Source organism: Myotis myotis, unplaced genomic scaffold (assembly GCF_014108235.1).
Source record: "Myotis myotis isolate mMyoMyo1 unplaced genomic scaffold, mMyoMyo1.p scaffold_m19_p_2, whole genome shotgun sequence".
Classification (NCBI taxonomy): Eukaryota; Metazoa; Chordata; class Mammalia; order Chiroptera; family Vespertilionidae; genus Myotis; species Myotis myotis.
The window spans coordinates 188,774,191-188,793,429 of NW_023416324.1; the positions used below are offsets into that span (position 1 = coordinate 188,774,191).

At 38.0% G+C, this 19,239-nt stretch overlaps 1 protein-coding gene across 2 annotated transcripts in view; it reads left to right on the forward strand.

Annotated features, from left to right (window-relative positions):
* Positions 1-19,239, forward strand: part of ZBBX (zinc finger B-box domain containing) — a 102,462-nt gene that overhangs the window by 70,597 nt on the left and 12,626 nt on the right. Inside the window, exons 14-17 of one of the 2 annotated variants that reach the window (XM_036351937.1) lie at positions 89-399; positions 4,296-4,449; positions 5,273-5,383; positions 12,458-12,715. In XM_036351937.1, the coding sequence (XP_036207830.1) occupies positions 89-399; positions 4,296-4,449; positions 5,273-5,383; positions 12,458-12,715 (834 nt within the window). The remainder of the gene's footprint in view (positions 1-88; positions 400-4,295; positions 4,450-5,272; positions 5,384-12,457; positions 12,716-19,239) is intronic. The other variant, XM_036351938.1, reaches the window with a different exon arrangement.

The following is a 19,239-nucleotide window of genomic DNA, read 5'->3' on the forward strand; positions in this document are numbered from 1 at the left end:
TCACAGAACATTTGGTTTATGAACAGATTAATCAATGTATTTATTTATATTTATTTATTTAACTTTTATAAATGTATGTTTTCAACAGCAAAAACTACAAATAAAAAATTTGGCAACAATGTGGATCCTGATGTATATTCTTCTGCTGTTGAAAATTTAGGGGAAAGCAGCTTTTCTGAAAGACATTTCAAAGAGAAAAGTTTAATTGATATGGAATGTAATCAAACTCTGAATAATTCCTGCATATCATTTGCGAACAAGGATTCTTTTCCAACTGTAGATTTAGAAACACCTTCCATTAAGGAGAAATTGTCTCAAGACATCAAAGAATCCTTGGAATTTAGCAACTTTCTGGAGAGGCCAAACTTGGAAGATTCAAAAACTACAGAGTCACCACTGGTAAATTTCTATTATGTTTGTTATATTAAAATTTTTATAAGAAACATCGTAAGATAATTTTATACTCACACAATACATTCTTAAATGTTTCCTCCAATTGAAGTTAAAATGTACTACCATATATTATCATGAGGTAGTTGAAGATTGAGTTATATGGGAAAGAATGTTAATGACTTACAGGACATCTCTAATATGGTAAATGCCATGATAATAAATGGCTTCTATAACAGATAAAACTTTAAGGCCTATCTCATGCACTGTATTTATAGTGCTGTTACCTTTCTAAATGAAATTTTTTGTTATGAATATTTTAGTATAATAAATCCTTTCTAGATTTTTACTGTATAGTCACTGGCTAAAATGAAATAAAGGCATATATGTAGATAAAGTCAGTTTTTGTGGCTTAATGTAAGTATAGGAGTTAAAGGTATCTGTCAGGAACATGGTTATAAAGAAATAGGGGTGAAGTTTGTGTTTCTTCTTAGGAAAAATGGTAAAGTAGCTATTGGCAATAATTATTGCATTACCACCAAATTTTAAAACTATATTTAAATCTCTGTCCTACATACTAAAAATGTTAGGTAATAGTGATTATTAATAATAAACTCTTGGGAAATTGAGCAAAACAAATGTTAAATTATTTGGAAATGGGCAAGTCCAACATTTTGACAACCCTTTAAAGTCATTGGAAATGAATCTCTGTGGTGCCTAAACTGAAGGTGGTACCAAAAATTCGGACTGGATATTGAGCTGCTGCTACTTCTGTTTGGAGATTGGATTTCTGTGCCCAATTTGTTCCTTTTTAACGTGGCAAATAGGAACCAAGACCTCTGCAAAGCCTTAGATCCCTAAAAGTCTGCTCAGTCTCTGAAGGGCTTTGCCAGGAGACACATTCTCTCCCCTCTTCCGATGAAGAAAACAATTGATCATAGATTGAATTTGTGCAAACAGAACAAACAAGAACTCTAACTGACCAGTTTCCACAGGGCATCAGGAAGAGGGCTGGTGACACCTGCACATGCAGTGTGCTGTGTTAGAGGAGAGGAATCCTGAGCAAAGAAACCCAGTTCTTTTACACTGGGCATAGGCCAGGCGGGCCTTTGCCCTCGCAGGAGACATGGCCTTCTGTTAAAATAAATAAAATCGAACTATTTTTATTAACATGGATACATCTCAAAAATATGTAAAAATTGAAATGTAAAAGGGTACATAGAGTTTGATAGCACTTTTGGAAACATTTACAATATGTAACTTTTTATCGATACACTCAAATCTAATAATATTAAAATATAATTAGAAAAGAATGTCAACTTCAATGAAATAATACAATTAATTTATAAAGATTAATATATATTGTGGTATAGGAATTTCTTATAGGTGGAATCTAGTGAATAAAATAAACTGATGGACAAAATAGAAACAGAGGCATGAATACATGGAACAGACTGACAGCTGTCAGAGGGGAAGGGGAGTAAAGGGACCGGATGAAAGAAGGTGAAGGGGATTAGCCAAAGAACATATAGACATAACCCATAGACACAGACAATAGCCAGAGGGAAGGGGGGAGGGACTGAGTGGAGGTGGGCACAGAGGGTCACATATAATAATGTCAGTAATAAAATAATAAAATAAAATGTAATTCAGTTATATGTTCATTATATCTCAATAAAGCTGGACAAATAAAAAAGGTAAATCTGAAGCAAATCTTTAAATTACTGATATTAAATTGTGTGATCAAGTTGAACCATGTGTTTTACATATCTATATATTTAAAGCATTTCATATTTAAAATGTAAATGTTAAAAAAGCTACTAATTATATTTTGATCTCTTATGATACTACTAGAGGCCCAGTGTATAAAAATCGAGCATTGGGGGGGAGGTGAGGGTCCCTCAGCCAAGCCTGTACCCTCTCACAGTTCGGGAGCCCTCAGGGGATGTCCAACTGACGGCTTAGGGGAGTGGGGCTAAGCCGTCAGTCGGACATCCTTAGTGCTTCCCCAGAGGTGGGGGAGGCTCCCGCCACTGCCACTGAGCTTGCCAGCTGTGAGCCCATCTTCTGGCTGAGTGGCGCTCCCCCTGTGGGAGCGCACTGACCACCAAGGGGCAGCTCCTCTGCTGAGCGCCTGCACCCTGGTGGTCAGTGCGTGTCATAGCAACCGGTCATTCTGCCTATTGGTCGATTTGCATATTAGCCTTTTATTATATAGGATTGTAAAAGAAAAAAGTGTTAAATGGTTACATCATAGAGAACAGTGTTTATAATCTACTAAAGACTACAGGAACTGTTTTTATGCTCCTCCTGCCCTAGTAAAAGCCATTCCCTGAGCAGAAACTACTTGGACATTTGTTGTGCTCCAGTAGAAAATTCAAGCGTGAGCAATAGGGGCAATTTTTAGTAGTGGCATTACTTGACTTTGAAATTGACTGTATCGCAGTTCATTTTGCACTTCAGTTTTCAGAAATTGAGTTACTCATAAATATGGGACCACCTATGAGATTAAGTACTAAGTTGTAGAGCAGCAGCAGTGAGATAAAGTCAGGTGCCGGGAAGAACATGGCCTAGTCAGGGGCTCTTGGTTTGGTTCTGAAACAACCAAGTTAACTTTGTGAGTTTGGGAAGAACAAACTCACTTTCATTGTTCTGCTGACCAAGGCTTTTAAAAAACTTTCTAGATTTGTAATTGTCTAATCCAAACATGAACTCCACTATGGCTGAAGGGGTTCTGTAGACTGGTTTCAGTGTCTGGGGAAACCAGTGAAGATATGAGTAGAGTGGACTTGGACTTATCTTTGAATGAGATGATTTATTGATCACTACTTGGTTTTGTACATTTTAGCATTTGTATGTTTTATGAATTTGAATCAAGTTACAATAATTTCTTTTGTGTTGGTTACCAGCTTGAACAGACCACATTAGGGCATTCATTAGATCCATTGCGGAACTTTTAAATACTGATAGCCACTCTGATATATTGTAAGCCCATCTGGAGCTCCCCCTTCAAATCTCTAATCTATATATATATATATATATATATGTTATTGATGTTTTTACAGAGAGGAAAGGAGAGGGATAGATAGATAGATAGAAACATCGATGAGAGAGCAGCATCGATCAGCTGCCTCCTGCACACCCCCTGCTGGGGATGTGCCCGCAACCAAGGTACATGCCCTTGGCCAGAATCAAACCTGGGACCCTTCAGTCTGCAGGCCAACGCTCTACCCACTGAGCCAAACCGGTTAGGGCTCATGTACTCTTTAATCTCACTTGTACTCTTCCTTAGGATGAAAGCATATAAAAAATTAGTTCATAGAGTGATAGAGTAAGTCTAGGCATCAAATGAGATAGACTTATATTCAAGACCTAGGTCTGCTACTTTCGAGCTATATTAACTCAAATTACCTAGCTTGTTCCTGCCTCAGTTTCCTAATTGCTTCATGATGAATATTTTGTTAACTTGGACTTTGTCTATGACCATGGTCTGATCATATTTATTCCCTTTTACATTTCATCTTTGAAATGATATTATGTTTAGAAAAAGACACTAGTTCAAAAAGCACAGCATATGAGAGAGATCCTATTTTCCATATAATGGTGTGCAATGACATTGAGGGGGAAAAAATAAAGGAAAGAAAGGGGAAAGGAAAATTTTGTTTCATGAGCTTCTGTACTCCTTGGTTTGATGGCAACTTTCAGATAATTACTGTAATTGTGGTTTATACATTTCTCAAAACTTATTATATATAAATGCTATTATTTATGTCTCCTTTACTAGAAATTAAACTTGAGGAGGGCAGAATCCATCCCAAGAACATAGTAGGTACTCAATGAATGCATGTGCTGCTTTGTGTTGATGAGATAAATAACTTAATTTTGTTGAATATTTTTTTTCCTAGTTGTTACAAGAAATAGCCCTCAGAAATAAGCCTATTACTGAAAAATATCAAGGACTTGAAAGATTCTTTGTTTCTGATAAAAACGAAAGACTCAACTCGCTGCCTTCTCATAGTTTAGAAAGCAGATCTTCTGGTACGAAGGTAACAATTGCAGGTAAATTCAGACATGAGATCAGTTGGCCTGTTGACCAACCTAACAATTTTCTGACACATTTTTTAAAGCAGTCCATCCTCATCTTAGGAAATATTGGGCAATTCTGTTCAATGAATACAATCATTATATTCTTCTCTAGCTGAAATTATTAGTCCTGTGTGAGTTGCCACATATTTATATTGAAGACAGCTATCAGAATGAGAGATAACACGACTATTATGAGACTGGGGAGAGATTATTTTTAGAATTTAGAAATGTGTCCCTTAATAAACTATGAAATATAAATCTTTTGAATCAATTTATTATCTAGCAAGCATTATATGATGATTCTTAAATGCCAGCTTAAAGGAAAATCCCAAAATTTCAGGATCTGTGAGATTTCTGAGACATATCTATAATTTTCTTTTAAAACTAGATTTTGGTTTCACGTGAGTTCTTAAGATTCCTCTGTATTCAAATGTGTTTATCCACATACAAACAATTATGCTTTATGTAATATTGTTAAATACTTCTTAAAATATTTGTTTCTCTTCAAACATGTATAATATCTTTGCAATTTAGAGTTTATTTTTTTCTCTTTATTAAGCTATGTGAACCTAATGGTTTTTATTGTGTAATTATGAGATTTTGTCTTTCATAATATATACCAAACTGTTATAAATGTTCCTTCTTTAGCTAAATATTATCCAGTAAGATAATATAGTTTTATTAACCAATGTCACCCCAATAAATTCAATGCTAATAACAAAGAAAAAGAAATAAAGCAACAACATGAATTTTTCTCCTTTTCAATGTATATAATTGTACCATTTTTCTGTTTAAGGAGACAGAGACTGGATCCCAGACCAGAGCATAAGTCCTAACAGTACAGTTGCTTCGGGTGCTGTGCAGAGTGGCCAGAACCCATTATCAAGTAGAACACAGCAAAAGATGGGTGAGATGGACTGTACATACTGGACAGTGACATGTTGGTGATTCACGCTATTAGTTTGTCTTTAGCAGTTTACTAGTCACCTGAAAATTAATTTTTGCAGTGTTACAATTTAAACTTAGTCATTTTAACTAACTGTCCTATACTTTTCTCCCCAAACTAAAAAACCTAGAGTCGTCATTATTCCTGTCAAACACATACACACACACACACAAACTGTGTTGCAACCTTAGTTATTTGCTGTAGCGATGTATTGGAGCGTAATGTTCTAAAAATGTAGCTCAGGATATGGTGTATACTTTGGACAATCCTTACCTACTCAGTTTCATTACGCTCTGAGGAAAACTGTATCCATACTGGGTTTTGTGTACTTCTCCACTTGGCTTATATGATGGTCAAATATAGCCATTTACATAATGAATGGTTTAGGCTAAGATTATTGCTGAGATACCTCCATTCTAAACCTAATGTTGAGGGTGTGTTAACCTGGGGCTATTGATTTAGTTCACTTACTCTATTCTCTAACCTAAATAATTGCAAGATTTCTTTTGACATGTTGAATGTGTGTTGCAATATTTTCGTAGAGACTTTTGACATTATTCCAATCAATAGTATTATTAGTTCATTTTTGTTACCCAATAATACCTGCTAAAGTAAGTTTGATTTATGCCGAATTTTATGTGAATTTGCAGTAGATAACTGATGAATTAAGGCAATTCAACACAGATGTGTTGACTATGTTAGCACTGGGCAGGACTAGGGGATAAAGGATGCATCAGTAAGGTTCCCTGAACAATTTAGGAGGGACACTTGAAAAAGGGGGCTTTTTGCCTTTGTCTGAAAGCCATCTTAAAACCAGAAATTTAATTACATATAATTTGTACAGATATGTAAGACTTATATGGCCGAAACCGGTTTGGCTCAGTGGATAGAGCGTCGGCTTGCGGACTGAGAGGTCCCGGGTTCGATTCCGGTCAAGGGCATGTACCTGGGTTGCGGGCACATCCCCAGTAGGAGATGTGCAGGAGGCAGCTGATCGATGTTTCTCTCTCATCGATGTTTCTAACTCTCTATCTCTCTCCCTTCCTCTCTGTAAAAAATCAATAAAAATATATAAAAAAATAAAAAAATAAATAATAATAAAAAAAGACTTATATGTCTCCCTTGCCCTAATCCTATGATTAAAGCTCCTTGGCTAGATTAGATATTTTCCATATGCATTTATGTTATGAAACTGTCAGACATGAGATATTTTGAGTGCAAAAATCATCCATTTATGACAAAGGTTTTTTGGCTCTATTGTTAGGTACCCATACTCATATCACAATCTAGATCATCTTCAAAAATTCTGGTTGCTTCCTTCTGAGTCAGTCAAAGGAAATGTTCTAAGTCACGGTATATTGATGAACACAAATTCACATGCAGCATGCTCTGAGAAACTTGTTCCTAAGACAAATCTTCATACATAATTACCCAAATGCCTTTAAATATCCATTTGGAATGGTCAGTTGAAATCAATAATTTACTATTAAAACATCTGTGAGAGCACTGACTTCAGGTCAAGCACTACCAGACACAGGTGATATGAAATGGCCCTCCTTACCGTGACCCCAGAGCTGAGTCTAGCATAGTGGTTCTCAGATGTCAGTGGGAGCAGAATCATGGGGGAGACCTATTGTAATATGACTCTCCTCACCTCACTCCTAGTGATTCTGATTCATTTGGGCTAAAATAAGCTCCAGGAATTTGCATTTATTTTATCGACAACTCCAAGTTATACTAATATAGTTGTCCAAAATCATATATTGAGAAAACTGCTATATAGATATGTAAGCATCAATTACATCATCTCTATGTTTTATAAAAAGACTGTGAGTGACATACTTTTGGGGATTAAAGTGTAATTAATAATAGTTATAATAGAGGTAGGTACCTGTACAGTCTTTTAGGCATGGCGATGGTAAAATAATTGTTTTGACACTGAAAAGTGTAGATCTGCAAGGTATTCGAGACAAAATGACATTTCAACCAAAGATTGAAGAATTCATAAGATTCACCAGTTAGGAGCATAGAGAAATGGCTTTATGGAGACAAAAATGGCTTTATCAATGGCCTTAGGTAAAACAAAATTTTCTTGGCTATGCCATAACTTGTGGAAGTCTTACATTCTGAACTGATGCCAGTATATAAAGGAATTCCTATTTCTGCAAGATTTTTTAGATTTGTGAATGTAAAGCACGATAGTTATGAGAGATATGTGTGTTTACCAGCAAGTCCATTGATTCTACCCACCTGCTCCTAAAACCTACTCCTAGTCCTCCCCCAACCCATCTTTCTGTCTCTGTAAATGGTACCACCATCCAAACATTGCTAAGTCTGAGCCCAGAGAATCTTCTTGACTCTTACTCATCACATCCTATTTATCTGTAGATTATGCTGTTTTCAGCTCAAGTCTAACCACTTCTATCTGCTCAAGATGAACCCAAGCCAGTTGTTCACCACCTCTTACTTGTCTCCCCAAAATTCACTTTTGCCTCTTCATAAAGCCATGATTAATTTCCATCAAATTCTACTACTTATAGTCAGTGAATGAATTATTCATATTTGTTGTCATAAAATTATTTATAATTTATAGGGAGTGGGTCGTATTTCCCATAAATTTAAGTCCTAGATTGTATCATGTCAATCTTTCTGCTTAAAAGCATCCCACATCCTCTTAGAGAAGATTGAGAAAAATCATATTCCTTACTGTGCCTCACACAGCAGCACCTCTATTGGCCCTGCCCATCTTTTCTAACTGCAGCTTCTCCTACATTGCAGCCCCACTGGCTTCCTTTCTTTTCTTAGACAAGCCACACTTTTACCTTATGTCTTAGCTTTAAACGGTGCTCTTCCCTCTGACCCAGGATGCTCTGAAGCCTTCATCTCCATCTTCATATCCTCATTCATATGATTGATTCTTTTCCATTATTCAGTCTCAGCCCAGAGGCTGCCTCCTTAGAGAGAGGCCTTCTCAGACCACTCCATCTATTTAATGCTGGTCTCTTGAGTCCCTTAATCACATTTACCTTCCTTTATCTTCCTCATAGAACCTATCACTAAATGAAATTATTTTCATTTACTTGTATATTTTCTGCTGACCCTACCCACAGTTGGGAAAAAAAAACAAGAACCTAGCCTGTCCCATTCATTTGTGCATCTTCAGTGATGGAACAGACCCTGGGTCATTGTAAGCAGGCAGTGCTTCTGACTGAGGGAAGCTGGAGCGTAGGACTGTCTGTTAGTCTGGAGAACAACTTGAGGGTGGGGCAGTGTCTGATTCACTTATGAATAACCTGGATCCTGACACAGTGCCTAGTAGTTTTAGGATTTGACACATGATTTTGTAATTGAATTGGATAGGGTGTGAATTTATAAGTTCTCAGAGTTTGAAGGGATTTAAGACATTATTCTGCCCAACTCCTTAATTTTACTGGCAAGATATGAATTTTCATGTCTCAGGTCAGAAGCTGATTTCTAATTCTGGGAGACGAGACAGGTTCTTGCTTCCCAGTTTAGCATTTTTCCACTAAACCATGCTGCCGAATAAAATATCCATATGTGTTTCAAGAACTGCTGGAAAACACGTTTCTGTGTTTTATGTACAAATTCTCAGTAATTTACACAGTTGAGCAAGAATATCAATAGACAATAATGTTTTGCAACCTTTGTTCAGGAATGAAATATTGGGTCTTATGACCAGAATAGAAATTGTTACTGAAACACTGTGCAGAAACCATGTTGCCCTGATGATGCTTCATCAATTCTAATTTGTAATTAGAATAGCAACCATGACTATTGTTGTTTTTCAGTGAGTGATTCATATTTTCATATTCCTATCGGCATTCTTGTGCCCATTAATATAACCCAAAGGCATCCTTCAATTTTATCTTTCCACTATTTGGCGTTGTCTCATTAGTAATCATAGAGCATATATTCTTCAGCTAATACCAAGGGTGATTTCATGTGTTATATTTAGAGTCTAACTGTGATCAGTGTTAATCTATAATTTCCCAAGATTACATTGCCAGTGACGGCACAAATTACTCCTAAAGTAATTTCTTATATTTATAATCTACCAACTGGACGGTAAAAAAGTATGGAATGATCCCTGCAATAGTGGCATTTTTCATTAATGCCAGCCTTAACTGTGTCTCAAATCTTAACCCTACCAATAACATTAATAAGCTTATACAATAAACATGAAAGAGAATGACATACCCACCTACATGAATAAAATAAATGACTAAAGTCAAGGACCAAATTAGAGCATCTTCTGTCTCTGCATGTTGGTTACTCTAAATTGCATTTTGAATGTATTTTCATTAAGAAAGATGGTCTGTCTCCTTGCTGTGTGCTAAGCATAAGTCTGATTCATTTCTGGTATACTTTTATTTTTTTCTCAATTGGGTTCAATTGCCCTCAAGTATTGTGGCAACCAGATGTTGTTGTAAGAGTTCGGAAAGTATTTGTACTCTCCTGAATTTTCTAAAGGACATCTACGTTATGTCAAAATGTTTTCACCTCATATCTATCTGTGTTGGGAGAAGTCCAGTTCTTGCTAATAAATCTTTTGTTTGTTTTATTTTCATAAGCATTCTAAACCCCTTTAAATTTTATTTGACTGAAACCTAGAACAATACAGATAGATGGGTGTGGTTTTCTCCATAGACCTATGCCGGAAACCAATTCCAGCATGTCATAATTCCAAGAGTTTCATTGAAAGGTTGATGGAACTGGGAGACTCAATAAAGGCTGAGTTACATATGTTGTCACCTGTTGGGAATGGCTGATGGCTTTTCCCCAAACCTGAAAAGGGATGGATTGCTTGCTGCCAAGACAGCTCAGGGCATCTTAATCTACATGTTATTGCCTCCTACTTGCCAAACACCTGAACAGCTGTAGGCTAATTTCCCCCAATCTGACAATGCCTCTGTATAGGAAACCCTGACACTTTGATGTGTATATCTCTGCCTTGCCTCAGGACAATTTGTGTTAATAAAAAGCATGGAGTCCTGAGACAATTCCTTTTAGCTAAGCTCCTCTGACCCCCAAATGCCTTTCAAAATTGTATTTCGTCTCTGGACTCTTTAAGTTATACACGGCCCCCTTCTCCAGATTGCTTAACCCTTCTTGATGCTGGAACAAGAGCACCAATAGACCTAAAACTTTGGATTTATGTAGGTGAATTGTTGTTACATGCACTGACCTGTGCTTCTATTTTTGTTTCTATCACTGCTTCATTATGCAGGAATGAATGGCAAATTTGCTTTTATAGATGGCTATGGATAAAATATTGGTTCGTTACATATTATAGGTAAAAGGGTAAATCATTTTTAAATTCTTGCCATTAAAATAATTCTTAGGGATATCTACATTTATTTTTCTTAAAACATAGGCAAATTTTTGTCAGATATTTTTTTCTAGAATAGTCCGCAAACACAAACAGACACAAAAGGTCAGGATCTTGTTTTAATTTATTCATAATTTTATTCCAACAAAAGTGTTTTCAAAATTGATTTCTGAAGTGTTTATTAAAATTGATGCCCTTTGGGACTTACCTTAGTCAGTTTTAATTGCTTAAATAATTACCCACTGCATTAAGATTCTTCTTAGGGTACTAGCTACATTCAGAGTAGATCTGTAAATTTAAAAAAATAACTCAATAGTCATTAAATATTTAATACATGCCAACTGTCTGTAGCCTCTCTTCTGAATTTTACATTTTCCTTTGAGTCAATAGATTGGGCATAATGCTATATGGCATATGTTCAGTCAAATCATAATTTTTATGATAATGACAATAGCACTTCTCTAAAGATTTTAATATTTTACACAATGCCAATTTGTGTTAAGGGAATGCAAGCTTATCTTCTAATATAAATCATTTATACTTAATATAAATATATTTATCTAAATCAGAACAGTGATTCAGTACGGTTAAAACTTTACCAGTACTATGCATTTCTAAATTTGTACCTTGAAAATTCCCTTTATTAAAGAATCTTGGAACAGTGCCAAAGTATAAATTAATTATGTTGTATTAGTATAAAATTTGAAGGGATTATTTTTTTCATATTATGAAAGAGACACACTTGTTGAAGAAACCAAAGAAACCAACCTTTGAAATAAATCAAGCCTTGACTGCCCTGGTTGAACACAGTGATAACCTGACTTAGATTTGTGCTTCCGGGACTTTTCCAATGAGTGCCCCATAAAGCAGCAGAGAGTGAACTCATGTTTAGGAAATTAGAGATGTGTTCTCACTTTCTTTAAAGTCTATACTTTTCATTTTTTAAAATAATTTATACTAATCTATTTTGTCTTCATCTTTGTTCTTTTTAAAAAATGTATCTTTATTGTTTTAAGAGAGGAAGGGAGAGGGAGAGAGAAATAGAAACATCAATGATGAGAGAGAACCATTGATCGGCTGCCTCCTGCATGTAACCCACTGGGGATCGAGCCCGCAACCCAAGCATGTACCGTGACCAGGAATTGAACCGTGAGCTCCTGGTTCATAGGTTGACACTCAACCAATGAGCCACTAGGGCCGGGCTCCATGTTTGTTCTAATATAAAAATAAATTACATGCCACCAAGTAAAATTGGTTCACTAGGAAGTGGTACCATGATTATCCTTGGGTTGTTTTCCTCTGACAAGGCACAGTGTGGTATTGTCCTAGAATTTAAGAAACATGCACAGCGGTTGCCTAGGAGATAGATGATATAAGATTGAGTGCTGTACTGGTCTGGAATTGACTTAGTTTGCAGATTTTTTGCTTTAGTTAATTTTAAAATTATTTAATCTTTTTCTGAATATAGAAAAATTATGAAAAATTTACCGAGAAGTATTTTTTATAACATGGGAAAAGTAATTTGGGATTAGCAAAGTATGGACGATAACCTAAAATTTAATTTTTCATACTCTCTCTTGCATGAACTGAACTGCTCTAAGTTTAGGGGGCTGGTATTTTGTATCTTTAAGCACTCATTCAGAATTTAAAAAGAAATTGATTAAAATTTTTTTTTTTCATTTTAGGCAAAACATCACAGAGACCTTCAACAGCAAATTTACCACTTGCCACCTCTGTTAAAAGAAGTTCCAACTGTAATTCCTCCTTCCATTCTCCACCAAGAAGTGCCCCGGCTCAATCTTTATCTAGAGCTGCTTCTGAAATTTCAGAAATTGAGCACATTGATATTACTGACCACAATGAGCCTTTTTCAGACAACACTGCTGACCAACAAGCCTTCGACAGTCTGGAAAAGGAATGGAATGGGCTGAGAAATCTTGCAGGTAATGCTGTGTTGTTGTTGTTGTTTTTTTTTCACTGTAGACAATGTTAACTCTGCCCTCTGCCTGATTCTTCATATCCTGCTCCAAGAAAACAAGCTAACAAACAAAATTTACCTCTTTTAACCATCCAAGTTCTGTGTCTATTTTCTTGAATATCACTTGAGGTCACTCTGAAAATGTTGCGTGTGGATGCCAGCCACACAAGAGATGGTCCCCCCCTCAGGTCACATGATACCTAGTTATATTTGTCTTGCATAAGAACCTTCATGTGGACAGAAAAAATAAATTTGTTCTTCTTTCTGCAAACCCAGTGAGTGGCTAATCCAGGGGTGGGCAAACTTTTTGACTCGAGGGCCACAATGGGTTCTTAAACTGGACCGGAGGGCCGGAACAAAAGCATGGATGGAGTGTTTGTGTGAACTAATATAAATTCAAAGTAAACATCATTACATAAAAGGGTACGGTATTTTTTTTTTTTTTTTTTTTTTTTAGTTTTATTCATTTCAAATGGGCCGGATCCGTCCCGCGGGCCATAGTTTGCCCAATCTCTGTAAGCTGTAGGAAAGCTGCTGTCCAACATCCCTGTTGGAGAATTAAGCTGTTAGATGTTTTAAAGCAGTATTTCTTAAGCTTCACCTTATACAGAGAGCCTCTGGGGATCTTGTTAAAATGCAGGTTGTGTCACTGTATTATCTGGGGACGGGCCTGAGATTCTGCACGTCTAACAAGTACCCAGTTGAGACCGATGCTAGTAGTTGGCTGACTAGTTTGAAGAGAAATTATGTCTGTGCATTCTACTTCTTAAACCTCCATGGATGGAGAATAGTAAATCATAACCACATTCTTGAATTTACAAAGGTCTGGTTCAGTAACAAAACATCAGGGGAGGAAATCTTAATATTTGTCAGAAAGTTGTTCACTCAGTTTGATGGAAGCCACTACAAATCTAAGAGGCAGGCCAGAAACTTCTCTGGGCCTGTGGATTCCACCCATGGCTCCCCCCTTGGTTGTTTTAGTGATATTTACCTTAGAATAATGACTTTGTTGTTTTCCCAAAAAAGGCTACATCTTGGTTTTGAAAAATTCAAGCAATACAAAGAAATACAAAAGAAAGCCTAAATCCCCACAAAATTTTACTATTCTGAAAACAACTATTATTAATATTTTATGAGCTTCATTTTAAACTTCTCTGCTTATATCATAAACATACATATAAGAACTTATAGTTAGGAAGATAGATTATAGGAAATATAGTAATAATTTTTTAAAAATAAACTTATATTTTACATAATTGTTTTTAAAGTTATACATTTATTTACCCAATATAATAAAAATAATTGAACTGAAACTAAAGGATATTGTACATTTCAAATAAGTTTTTTAAATCACAAAAATGTTTAATCAAAAAAGGCGATTTCATGTAGTTCGACTTAACATTTTGGAATATTTTCAATTTTTATGGTCCAACCAGTAAATTTAAAAATTAAGGAAAAAGGTAAAAATAAACAGTAAGCAATTGAGACCATTTTTTCTTTATGATTTATTTTAGACAGTAATAAAGTATAAGAACTCATTTATTTCTTATTGTTAACCACATGTAATTATAGATTGCATTGAATACATCTCTGTTTTAGTGATATTATAACTTTTCATTTTTTCAAGGTATCCTTTTATTTCTTCTTAATGAAAATTTTTTTTTTAATTAAATCTTTATTGTTCAGATTATTACATTTGTTCCTCTTTTCCCCCCCCCCATAACTCCCCTCCTCCCTGTTCCCGCCCCACCCTCCGCCCTCACTCCCCACCCACTGTCCTCATCCATAGGTGCACGATTTTTGTCCAGTCTCTTCCCGCATCTCCCACACCCCTTTCCCCCCCAAGAATGGTCAGTCCATTCCCTTTCTATGTCCCTGATTCTATTATAATCACCAGTTCATTCTGTTCATCAGATTATTTATTCACTTGATTCTTAGATTCACTTGTTGATAGATGCATATTTGTTGTTCCTAATTTGTATCTTTACCTTTTTCTTCCTCTTCCTCTTCTTAAAGGATACCTTTCAGCATTTCATATAATCCTGGTTTGGTGGTGATGAACTCCTTTAGCTTTTCCTTATCTGTGAAGCTCTTTATCTGACCTTCAATTCTGAATGATAGCTTTGCTGGATAAAGTAATCTTGGTTGTAGGTTCTTGGTATTCATCACTTTGAATATTTCTTGCCACTCCCTTCTGGCCTGCAAAGTTTCTGTTGAGAAATCAGCTGACAGTCATATGGGTATTCCCTTGTAGGTAACTGAGTTTCTTTCTCTTGCTGTTTTTAAGATTCTCTCTTTATCTTTTGCTCTTGGCATTTTAATTATGATGTGTCTTGGTGTGGTCCTCTTTGGATTCCTTTTGTTTGGGGTTCTCCATGCTTCTTGGACCTGTAAGTCCATTTCTTTCACCAGGTGGGGGAAGTTTTCTGTCATTATTTCTTCAAATAGGTTTTCAATATCTTGCTCTCTCTCATCTTCTGGCACCCCTATAATTCTAATGTTGGTACGCTTGAAGCTGTCCCAGAGGCTCCTTACATTAGACTCGCATTTTTGGATTCTTTTTTCATTTTGCTTTTCCGGTTGGGTGTTTTTTGCTTCCTCGCATTTCAAATCATTGACTTGATTCTTGCGCTCCTCTGGTCTGCTGTCGGGAGTCTGTATAATATTCGTTATTTCAGTCCGTGTATGCTTAATTTCTAGTTGGTTCCCCAATATAACATCGAGGGTCTCATTAGTTTTCTTGTAGATCTCATTAAGTTTATCGGCGGCTTCTAAACAGTTCTGAAGAGACTTTAAAAGTGTGGTTCTGAACTCTATATCTTCCATTGACAATTTTGTCCTGTTTCTTTGTCTCCGCATTTTGTTATGCTTTCTTGGTGCACCCCCTAGTGGTCTTTGTGCGCAGTCTTATAGTTAAACCTTGATTGTTGTAGCTAATACCAGGGAGGGTTTGACCTCCAGGCCAAGTGGCTATGAGAATCAGCTGTGTCTGCAGTGAGAGAACTTCTGTCCTCTAGGGAGGTGCTAATCTAGCCTTTGCCTGAGGCTATCTGGCAAATGCCTCTGTGCAGGGCTTGGGCGGGGCGGGTCGCACAGGATCAACAGGGTGGGCCGGAGAGAGCAGTTATGGCGGCTCTCAGTCCTGTCCCCAGGGGCTCTGCCTCTCTGAGTCCCAGCACCCGCTGTAAACCTCGGAGAGAAAGCTGCACTCGCTGTGACCGAAGCCAGACAGTCCCGCTTCTCCCGTTTGAATCTGGGTCCCTAAAGACTCGCCTGTATCTGGAGCTCAGAGTCTGCGACTCCCTCCTGATTGAAAACGCCAACCGCGCCCTCCGCCGCCAGCCCGCTCCGCGCACTCCGCACCTCAGAATTTGACTTCAGCACTGCGCCTCCTCTGAGTGTCCGTATGCGTTTCTCTTTCCTCCTAGTTGTAGGACTTCCACTCAGCCAGCGTTCCTGTGGTTCTGGGTGATGTCCGTTCCGTTTTTTAGTTTCACTTTTGAAGTAGTTGTTCAAGGCAGCAAACTCCGGCGTTAACCTATGCCGCCATCTTGGTTCTCCCTTAATGAAAATTCTTATGGATTAAATGATCAGTACCAGCATTTTTGCTATGACTTCCCAATTTTGTGCCTTTTTTTATCCTCATCTGAGGAAATGTTTATTGATTTTGGAGAAAGAGGAAGGAAGAGAGAGAGGGAGAGGGAGAGGGAGAGGGAGAGGGAGAGGGAGAGGGAGAGGGAGAGGGAGAGGGAGAGGGAGAGGGAGAGGGAGAGAGAGAGAGAGAGAGAGAGAGAGAGAGAAAGTGAAAAACATGATTGGCTGCCTCCTATACATGCCCAGACCAGGGATTAAACCTGCAGTTTAGGTATGTGCCCTGATCTGGAATTGAACCTGTAGCCTGTTTAAAGTATGAAATTAGTGGATCACAATTTTTCCCCTTGCACTTGGACATTTCTCTAGTCTTCTGTCTCCGAATATGTGCTAGTTCATCCCTTAGCACAGTTTTCCTTTTAAATTTTGTTTGCTTGAATGTGATTGTCAAGTAGCTTTTCCCTTAAGTAGGGCTCATGGTAGCTCAAGTTCTTGAGGTATTTCATGCTTCAGAATGCCTGCTACCTTTATATTTGAATGGCAAATTGGCTGAGGCTAATTTCCCTGGATCACTTTTATCTTAAACCTTGTACATACTGACGCATCATTTTCTGGGCCTGAATTCCCCTCTGAAGTAGTTTGAGGTCACCTTGATTCTTTACTTCACTCTCTCTCTCTTATTTTCTCACTGGATATTTGAAAAAAATTCATATCTTTGAAACTCAGTAACTGAACAAGGATTGTTTCAGTTTTAATAATCTAGCCTTTCTTAAAATAGAGGGTTCTCTTTCTGTCTGCAAAATAAGTTCCTCTTTATTTTCAGAGAAATTTTCTGCTATTGTATATTTAAATTGCTTTTCTGTTCCATTTGGTTTTCTCCTGCTGAGAAACCTATTTTGTTTATGTTGGATCCTCTTTGTACAATGCATTTACTTATGTTTTCTTCAACTATTTAATCCATTTTTTTAAACTTTCTTTGAATTTACTGTGATTCTCTCAAGGGTAGCTTCTATGTCAGAGTTACAGTTTTCAGTGGGCTATAGGCTATTCCTTATTGATCAACATAATAAATTAGCTCACTAAAGGAATTGCTTTGACTTTCTTTAGTAATTTTTTACATTGGTATAATTTCAAACTTACAGAAAACTTGCAAGAATGCAAAAATCATACAAGGAACTTCGGTATATACTTTATCCAGTCACCACCTGTTTGTCTTTTGCCCCCATTGCACATAGGTACACACACACACACACACACACACACACGCACGCACACACACCTCTTTTTTCCCCCTAAACCATTAAAGAGGAAGTTATAAACATCATGATCCTTTTACAAAAAAAAAATTGGGGGTGCATTTCCCATGAACAAAGACATTCTCTTACACAGCCATAGTAAAATAATAAAAATTTGTAAATTTAACATTTATGTAAGAGTATCTAATACATAGTGCATATCTAATTTTTAAAAATTGTCATGATGTTCTTTATAGCTTATTTTTTCCTGGTACAAAATTTAATCCAGAAACAGATCAACATTTGATTTTTTCCTTTTTTGCTATCTACCGTGTTTGATCTTTGATACTAGTTTTACTCTTTTTAAAAATAATGTTTTTGCCAAGCTGATATTGCTCAATGGTTGAATGTCAAACCATGAACCAAGGGGTCCCAGGTTACATTCCAGGTCAGGGCACATGCCCAGGTTTTGGACTCGATTCCCAGTAGGGGACATGCAAGAGGCAGCCAGTTGATGGTTCTCTCTCATGGATGTTTCATTTCAATCTCTCTATACCTCTCCCTTTCTCTCTCTCTAAAATCAATACTAGTAAAACCATATTTTTAAAAAATGGTGTTATTATTACTTTTTGTAGCCAAAAGACTTATGGGAATTTTCTTATGGTCTTGATTTGTTTTCTACCACATTTGTCTTTTATTTAATAAGGAGAGGCGCAGTGTACAATATTCATGCACTTCGGGGTGGGGAGTTCCTCAGCCTGGCCTGCGTCCTCTCGCAGTCCGGGACCCCCAGGGATCAGGCCTAAGCCAGCAGGTGGACATCCCCCTCAAAGTCTCGGACCCATCGCTCCTTACCACCCACTTGCTCACTGCTTCTTAGTGCTGCCCGGAGGCAGGAGAGGCTCCTGTTGCTGCCACTGTGCTCGCCAGCCATAAGCATGGCTTCTGGCTGAGCGGTGCTCCCCCTGTGGGAGCACACTGATCACCAGGAGACAGCTCCTGCATTGGGCTTCTGCCCCCTGGTGGTCAGAGCACATCATTGTGACCAGTCGTTCTGGTCGTTCCATTGTAACAGTCACATAGCCTTTTATTATAATGACTAGAGGCCCGGTGCACAAAAATTTATGCACCCGGGGGGGAGGAGGGACCCCTCAGCCTGGCCTGTGCCCTCTCGCAGTCTGGGACCCCTAGAGAGATAATGACCTGCTGGCTTAGGCCTGCTCCCCGGTGGCAGAGGGCAGGCCCAATCCCTAGGTGCAGCCCCTGGTCGGGCTCAGAGCAGGGCCGATTGGGGAGTTGGGGTGCCGCCCCCTGTCATGCACAGAGCAGGGCGTATCTGGAGGTTGCAATGCCACCCTCAGTCACGCTCAGGGTAGGGCCGATTGGGGGTTTGGGGCACCTCCCCCTGTCACACTCAAAGCAAGGTCAATGGGGAGGTTGTGGCGCCACCCCCTGTCACTCACAGAGCAGGGCCCATCAGGGGGTTGGGGAGCTCCCCCCTGTCACACACAGAGCAGGGCGGATCAGGGGGTCGGTGCGCCGCCCTCTATCACCCACAGAGCAGGGCCGATCAGGGGGTTGGGGTGCCACCACTCTCACACTCAGGGCAGGGCCGATGGGGAGGTTATGGCTCTACCCCGTCACACACAGAGCAGGGCCCATG